Here is a 9,548-nt window from a genome sequence, read left to right on the forward strand (position 1 = left end):
ACTCTATTATGGTTTCTACGCACCAAAGTCTGAAGATGAAAGAATTTAGTGTTTCTATCCTCATACTTGACCCACTGCTCCCTAGATTTCTGGTACCAAAAAAGTTCCCCTTGCAATAAAAGTCTATTATAATCTTCCCTCAGTTCAGCTTCTTTAATTCTCAGAGATAACACATCGATAACCTCCAAACGCCGTTGAATCTGATCAATCTAATATTCCAGCTTACTTTTTTGCACAAAAATATTTTCAAAAATCTTTTAGTGAAGTCCAAAGAAGCCTGTTGAACCATCTTAAGCCTTTCAGTAACGCCTCCAAACTCTTGATTCCAAGCTTTACTAATAACATTTTTATAAGAAGGATGTGTTGTCCATGCAACTTGAAACCTAAAAGGACAAGAACCTTTCACTCTGGGGCCACCATGACAACGAACTAAAATAGGACAATGATCAAAATGAAGCCTGCTAAGAATTTCAGAATAACCCTCAGGAAACATTGTCATCCACGCCTCATTAACTAGAGCTCTATCCAACTTTTTAGCCAAGTTTCTGCCAGCTTGAACTGCTCTATACTAAGTATATCTCCTACCAGTCACTTTAAGATCAAAGAGCTCATAGTCATCTAGAGTAGCAGCTAATAGACTAGCTCTGTGAGAACAAAAATAAGTACCTGTACTCTCGTCTGGCGCCACAATCTCATTAAAATCACCACCGGTCATCCATGGTCCATTATGACCTGAATTAATAGAACACAAATGATCCCAAAGCATACTTCTTTTTTTGAATTGAGGACTCCCATACACTGCACTACAAAGCCAAACTAAGTTATTCACACTCACTTTTACCGTGATACATTGGTCAATTTGGTCAATAACCACACAAGAAGCATTAGCAATAGAAGATAGAAACCAAATGCCACCCATGTGTTCTACTGCTTCCTTAATACCAACACAATGAAAATCCAATTTATCCCAAAAATTCTTCAAATTATTCAACATGGTATAAGTCTCAAAGAGAAAGAAGAAAGATGGTTTATAACTTCTCACCAAATTTTTGTAATGCACACGGGCCATCTTGTTAGACGCACCCCTCACATTCCAGGCTATGATATTGAAACTATCCATAAAAAACAGTAAAAAGGGAGCTCTAATAACAAACCCGAGACTCAACATGATGTCCCTGTCTTCAACGATCCTGCCTTTAATGGACTCTCAAGTTGCAGCACAATTTTCTCCGTTGAAACTTGCGCCACATCCGCTGTCGATGCTCCATCCTTATCTACTGGTGAATTCTGCAAAGAGTTTGGGCGAGGGCGCTTTCGCACAGTGCCATTTGTTGTCTCACCTTACTACTAATGGTGAACATTGTGTCGGGTCCCCGAAGAAGCCACACTAACCGATTTTTCAATATTGATGCCCTTGCTTAATTTTACTTTGGATCCAGTAACATGTGTTGTACGTTGGTGATTAGGCCTTGTCCAGGTATTGGTCTTGTTAGGAGTCTTCTTTGCTTTTGGTTGGACCTAATGGGTGCTAGGAGAAGGCTTTTGACCCATTTTATACTTTCCTTTCCTAATCACTTGAGTCTAGCCTTCCAAATCCTCATGTTGTGCATGGTCTACATGAACAGCATGCAAATCACTCTCCACCAAATTCGAGACAGCCACATTTACAGTCTCATCTCCAAGATTCTTGCCAAAATTAAAACTTGCCTTTTTCACATGCATTGGATTTTTTGAATTTGAACTTTCTGGCTGCTTTGCTACATCACCGACCTCTTTGGCATTAGTTACTCCTCCCGCATTGCTGTCAGTCTTGCACACCTTCATATCATGACCAAACTTGAGACATGAGGCACAAATAAGGTGAAGACTTTCATATTCAACCTCATATTCAATACCTTCAACAAGAATCTTAGTCACTGACAATCCTAAATCTATCTGAACACAGGCTCGAGCATATCGTCCTCTTTCAGCTAATTTTGTTGCCAAATCAATCTTGACGGGAATGCCAACTGCAGCCGCAATACGGAGCATTGCATCTTCTTGGTAGCACCAAATTGGTAATTTGAAAATTCTAATCCACACTAAAGTTGCTCCAAAACAGTTTTCACTTGATCTAAACTCTTGATCCCAAGGCTTCACTACCACATAATTTCCCTCAATCATCCATGGGCCTCCTAAGAGAACCTTTTCTCGCTCCTCAGCCACATCAAACTTCACAAGAAAGTAGTCAAACCCTACGTCTAATAAATCAAAACCTCCCTTAATCCGCCATACCGTTCGGAGTTTATGAGACAATGCAGTGTAGCTATAATGTTTACCTAGCACCTTAATCACTATAGCATCCTTATATGGTTCTGCCAAATAATTCTTAGCTTCTTGGGTAAATATGACACTCGGTGGTAAGAGATCTCCTTGCTTCCCAGAAACTACCACAATGTTATCTCCCGACAAAGTTTCAATGAGTGAAAAAGTTTTAGCAATCTTAGAACCCACAACTTTATCCCTAAATAAAACCTTCAAAGGCTTAGAAACCCCTCTCGAAGTATGATCCTCCTTTTTCCCTGATGCAAGCCCTCCCCTGCTCTCCCCTTATCTCTTTCGCCGACATTATCGACTGCCTCACCGTGTTTCACCCCTCAAAGTCTCTTCCCCACTCACTCCACCGCTCATCCTCGATTTTTAAAATTGTACCTGGGTTTGGTTTGCATAAACGGTAAACTATAGTGTTAATAACTTAAATGCTATATTATTATTATCAAAATTTATTATTTTTGACTATCAATTAATCATTAATATTTAAAAGTTTGAGTTAAAATATATTATTAAATTATTAAAATAAAATAATTAAATTAATAATTAAAAATAATAAATTCGAATAACATTTTATCGTTTTTTTATTCAAATAAATGGAATATTTTAAAGTAATAACATCGAATATTTGTAAATCAGTTTAGCCCTTTACAATTGGGAAAAGAAAGTGGAAAGGGATTTGATTGGTTGATTGGCTGCTTGATACAAAGGATCCTCCTGCTTGTGTCGATGCTAATAAATGACACAAGATAAGTGTAAATGGCCATAGTGAGTACTAATACTCATCACAATGCAAAAAGTAATTATCTATTTTTCTTCATCAAACATATATAGGATTTTTTTATTTAAATTAAATAAATATAAAAATTATAAAAATACGTAAAATATAAAATAATTATCTAAACACACAACATATCACATCTCGAATACTAAAGAAGAAGTGAAAAATAAACTTATCTCAAATACTCATATCCTATTCTTTGACGAAACGACCACTGACTAATTCAAGATATAGTCAGGATGCACTTAGAATATATGTTAAACGAAAAAACGGGTACTGAACATTTAAGATATGTTCTGAGGCACATATATAAGGTCACAACAACTAAGATTTTTGTTCATTTGAATGGTTTTTAAGAATTTTGTAACTTTATAACAGTTTAAGTTCGAGTTCCTGAAGTACATATGGTCCCAACAATATATTCACGATAGAGACATTAACAGACTAAACGTAACTTGGCATATAGCTGTAACACCCTAATTAGCCTAAACTTTATCTCGCGTCATAAAGCAAGATTAATAAAAAATTACGACTGTTCTAAACTCATACATTATATATATATATATAGAAGTCCGATGAAAGATATAGCTCAAAGACCGAATTTCACAAGCGCAAAACGTACTAATGAAGCTACTAACTTAAAGCACAAGGTACAGATAAGGTATATCAAAATATATAATAGTATAACATCATAAGAACCTAGCCACGGATCGCGGAGTTTAAGCCAGCTAGCCATATACAGACCATACATGAATTCAGACAGTAAAAACAGCTTATACAAGTTTTGTTCTCTCAATACAAGCCTCTAGGCAAAGCAAAATACAAAAGTTGAGAGACATATATACAAAATAAACAAAAGACTACAAAAGATATTCGGATCCTCTGCTCCTGTCACCATCCAAATAACTCACCGAGGTGGGTTGCGACCTGCATTTGAAAAATACAACACAAATATGGTATGAGAACCGGAGGTTCTCAGTATGGTAACAGTGCCCAGTGATGTAGGATATAAGACCTCGGGACGCCAAAGGCAATCCTAGACTCCATATCCATCACAAGATTCAATCTTAAGGTATACTAAACAATGAAGCATAATATGTAAAACCTTAACAAAACTTAAAACCTTAGCATATCAAAAGGGTAATCTATCTTAAAGGATTTCTACTCTAACCAAACACCGCTATCCCACAGCCTTCACCAACATATCTTCCATGCGATCCCATCGCCACCGCCTTCCGAACCTCCTCAATCCTAGTAAAAGCACAATTATATACAATGCAAGTAAAACACAAGTAGAAGCATATAAGGCAAGTAATTCGAATAGTAATTAGACATGTTATACAATTAGACAAACAATTTCAAGTCGGCAAAGCATACAAACACTTAGAAAATGCACATGATGAATGTCTGTCCTACTGGCTGTGATATCACATTGTCGGTTCAACTGCCAACCCGACACATCTCCATGGAGACGTCGCCCTTCGGAATCATTAATGGGAACCCCCGAGATATAGTGCTCGGATTACTATCCAGGGTTTTGCACCTGTACGCTCTATTGATCCGAAGGGATGCGAGTGGGATCTATTGCCACAGACCTCACATCTCAATGCAAGCGGGACGAACCCATGCCCTTACACTGCCGCCGCTACCTCGAACAGGCGGGATCTAACCGCTGCCCCTACCGGGCGCATAGCATCTCCTAGTCTCAATGAACAAATGATACATCAGTGGTTTTCAGAAAGTATTTTCAATATATCGTAGATCCATCATCTCATTTTGAGTCCTCGACTCATCTCAATCACCGTTAAATCAACATCTCCATTCCTCTTTCTCACTCCACCAAGCCCACCCCTAGTACACCAGAAACCTAAACCTTCGTTTTCTAGTTTTTTTTTTTTATAATAATAATAATCATAAACTAAAACCCTTAGCTAAATTCCCATATTCCCATACTCAAAATTAAGTTCAAAAGCCTCAAAATGGTGTTATAGAAGCTTACAACCTTGTTGGAAAGGTAGAATAATTGAAAACAAGTAAAATTTAAGAAACAGGGCATGCGCCGTGTGCATGCGCACGCCCAGGAGAATTTTGAAAGTGTGCGTACGCATAGGAGTGTGCGTACGCACAGGTATAAAAACTTGTAAGGTATGTTCACTCACACAGGGTGTGCTAGCGCTCCCAACAGACGATCCTTCCCGACTTGTACGTGCGCACAAGGTTGTGCATCCGCACCGTTCGTAATTCTTCATTGATGTGCGCGCGCACAAGTTGTGCTAACACTGCAAGCAGTAAGCCTTTTGCTGCCTGTGCGTACGCACAGGTCTGTGCGTTCGCACAGAATGAGATTTGTCCAGCTTTGTGCGTGCGCACATATCAGAAATCCTAAAATTCTGCAACTTTGCAGAATTTTAGATTTTCAACACTAACTTTGAATGATCATAACTTCCTCTACAAAATTCCAAATTTTACAAACTTTATATCGAATTAAAGGGTTTTTAATGAACTTTAATTTAAAAACAATTTTCAACCAATTTTGAAAATTGTGGCAAAAGTTATGATCGAACAAAGTTCACCAAAAACCAACTTTTACCTAAACTCACAAGAATCTCAATTTACCAACCTTCATAACTCAAACCAACCAAAACCACATTAATTCCATCCCATATCATATTTTACCATTTGCTATACTTCAACTACCACTCCACCATATATAATTCTCAATTCCCATTCTCAAAAACATAATAATACCCTTACTAACCATCATTATCATCAACTTCAACTTAAATCTCTAATATCATCAATTATCATACATTATCATGCCACACTTTCACCAACATAACCAAAGCTCATCAATTCATCATAAATTATCATACCTCATCATTCAATACCCAACATCCATTATTTACCAACATAAACAATATTAATTTATCATACATCATCAACAACCATATTAATTCAAATCTACCCTATAGGTCACTAGCCTAAGTGTCCATGAATATTATATACTACGTAGAAGAAACTAAAACCATACCTTGGCCGATCCCTAATACGCACCAAAACCCCAAATTGAGCCTAAAATAAGCTTTCAACCACAATCTAAGCCACCAAGAGTCTCCAACAAGCATCAACAAGATCCAAACTCACCATAAACAAGCTATATGTACAAAAATATCACAAATCAACCTAGGGCTCATTATAATTGAAATTTCACAAGAGTTTTAATGCTTCTTACCTTGCCCAATAGTTTTGGAAGCCAAAACCAACATCAATCAAAGGCTAGAGTGTACCTAAACACCCAAAAATCACAAAACCTCACTTAGCCAAAGCCCTAAAAACTCAAAACTTTGAGAAGAAGAATAGAAAAGGTTTTGTAGAGCTCTTCATAAGGAACGCGTAGCCGCAAACGGTTTGAGTGATCGGAGCTCTGTAGCTCAAGATATGAGCTTGTGAAGATTGAAGTGAATAGTGCTCAAGGGTTTCTCTTCTCCCCTTTCTCTTCCAGCTGAGTGTGTCTGTTATGAGTGTGTTGTGTGTGTTTGGGTTCATTAATGAACCCTTATATATGTTGGGCTTGGGCCCAACTTGGGCCCAGTCCAACCCGTTAGTGTTTTTTAACCCGTTCGACCCAACTTTGGGCCAAACCTTTAACACTAACTCCCGATTTTCCATCTCTAATATTTTTCTAAGATTTTCGGCTGTTTCTCGCGCAGCACTGAGTAGTCTTGAACCGGTTCAACTGGTTCGACTGTCGGTTCGCGATTTTTTACGGTTTTTTGCAGAAAACACATTTTCTGACTCGGAAGGACCTACTGTGTCTAAAAATCATATTTAAATCCCCAAATTCTCATCCTAACTTTCCAGAATCTAATTTGGACATTTAAATAATTTTATTCGTAAAAAATCCGATTCTTACAATAGCTGGAGTTTTGGATTTTGAGATGAGTTTTTTTTCTTTTTTTATTTTCAGTAAATAATTAGTTTATGTGTTTAAATTTTATTAGTTTAATTAATGTGTTAGATATTTTGATTTTATTTGTTATAAGTTTCATATTAACTTAGGTAGACATAGTGTGTTTTAATATTTTTATAATTAATTTTAACCGAAGTTATATGAATATAATAGCTAAACAGAAACTAATATATTAGTTAAATAAATTAAAATTCGATTCTAAGTGAATCTTAAAAATAAAAAAATAGTATAAAATAAATAAAAAAATTATACAAAAATAAAAATTAATCAAATTTAAAAAATTTTTTATTTAAAAAATATTAAAAATATAATTATTTATGATTGTTTTAAATTAATTTATTCCTGCCGACTTTAAAGTTGCTTATTTTGTAGGGCTTATAAAATCCAAATTTGAGAGAATTTTGGATTTTGAACACGTTGGCAAATAATCGATGAATTAAAAGCATTTTAAACAATTAGAAGATGATAAACACCGAGAATAAGAAAGCGAAATAAAGTGTCACCTCTCTGAGCAAGTGTGTATTAAGATTCATTACTAAATTACAAACTTTAGGAATAGTGCTACGATAGGGCCGGGCCAGTATCTTTTAATAAGTTTTTCTATGAACATATGTTTGGGGACCATAAACGCAATGATACAGTATTACTATTACATATAGCATTAAGTGGCATAATGGAGGCATTTTAATTAACATATTTGTCAGGGTCCCTATCTTATTTTTTTGGTCTCGCAAAGTGCTCCCAAATCTTGTAAGACTAAATAAGCCTTTTAATTTGTATAAGTTGGTGCAAACCAATAACTCTCTTAAGAGTATGACATGATTGAGGACTTAAAAGTTTTTATATGCATTATAAACTTACATTTATTTATTTTTTTAATTAATACTTTCTTGGCATTGGTATAGAATTATCTTAAGACCAATAATGTTTGTACCTCTTCTTTATTTGAGGGGAATGTTATGAAACCTTATTATTATTATTATTATTATTATTATTATTATATATTATTTTGTTATATCATTACTAAACACACGTAATTCACGTGAAACACTTGAATGATATGGGGTACATTTCCCTTACAAGACATGGAGCAATTGAAACAAGCCCCGACCACAATTAACTAAGGAAATGAGATTTTCCTACAAGTTATAAATTGGATTTTGTTTCCCGTTATATATCATCACATGCAGTTTTTTTTTTTTAAAATGTGAAATTGTCATTGAGAATCATTATATGATTTAACATATTTGATTAAATTATTATTTAATGACTCACATTTATCAACTTCACATAAAAATAACTACACGTGAATATTTACGTATGTGTATATATATATTGGTCTCACTACAAAATAACAAAATCAATAAATAATCCATCATAAAAAAAGGCACATCTAAAACTTTAAAACAAATATATTTTAAAATATAAATATTATATGTCTAAAATACATATGAATTGAATATTAATTTGTTTTAGGTGCTGTTCACATAAAATTAATTTTGGAAAAGTCTACGGGGCGAGCAATTTTTGTATTTTTTGGCCAACACTTAACCATCAAAACAAAATTGAGTGATATCCCACCATTAGATGTAATCTCACACCATTAAAAATACTATTAATAATCAATTGACGGTTACAAAATACCAAAATTGCTGGTCCCTAACATTCCTCAATTATTTTTATGAAAGATAATAGTGAGAATCTAGTTGAATATATTTGGAAAAGAAAAATCTAATTGAATATATTAAATTATTCAATAATTCTCATTTATTTTTCTGATGAAGACAACTTTAATTTAGGTGATTAGTTATCCAATTGTACGTCTCTGAACTTTGACATCGATTGAATTTTGTACTTATATCATGTATGTATGAAATAAAACGTAGCCCCACTGGAAGTCATAACAACCAAATTAAATGATCATCAATAATAACAAAAATGTGAGGTTAGTTTTGATGCAAAGTAAGTTACTCAATATTTATCCTTCTGAAAAAACACATACATAAACGCATATATATATGGGTGGTTTTGATCCTATAATTTCACGTAGTTTCGCAAATATTTAAGCCTCTCTAATCTGCTCTGCATATAAATTCCTCTGTCTTTCGAACACTTTGCAATAGAGCGCCACACACACTGTCTCAATTAATAAGCATGGTTGCAGCTACAGAAGTTATGTCTGATGATAGACCCATTCAAGGAGTGCCTCTTCACACAACAACACCACCAGACACCACCAATTTATCGTCCTCTTCCTTAAATAGGTACTCATAATTCATTCACTTCTCTATAACCTAAAGTATTTAGATGAGTATTGCTTATGAAATATTTGATATATGGTTGATAATTATTATTATAGGTTGGAAGGGAAAATTGCGATTGTAACTGGTGGTGCCAAAGGAATAGGTGAAGCAGCAGTGAGACTGTTTGTGAAACATGGCGCAAAGGTTGTAATTGCTGACGTGGACGACACACATGGTTCCAATC

General features: G+C 34.9%; 1 protein-coding gene across 1 annotated transcript in view; it reads left to right on the top strand.

Moving 5' to 3' along the window:
• The first annotated feature begins 8,966 nt into the window (after window positions 1–8,966).
• The window catches only part of LOC107485922 (short-chain dehydrogenase reductase 2a), a 1,395-nt gene continuing 813 nt past the window's right edge, over window positions 8,967–9,548 (top strand). The window contains exons 1-2 of the mRNA XM_016106456.3: window positions 8,967–9,325; window positions 9,421–9,548. The exon at window positions 9,421–9,548 is cut by the window's right edge and continues 813 nt beyond it. Of these exons, the coding sequence (XP_015961942.3) occupies window positions 9,216–9,325; window positions 9,421–9,548 (238 nt within the window). The 5' untranslated portion in view covers window positions 8,967–9,215. The remainder of the gene's footprint in view (window positions 9,326–9,420) is intronic.

The sequence above is a fragment of the Arachis duranensis genome, chromosome 4 (genome assembly GCF_000817695.3).
Source record: "Arachis duranensis cultivar V14167 chromosome 4, aradu.V14167.gnm2.J7QH, whole genome shotgun sequence".
NCBI lineage: Eukaryota > Viridiplantae > Streptophyta > Magnoliopsida > Fabales > Fabaceae > Arachis > Arachis duranensis.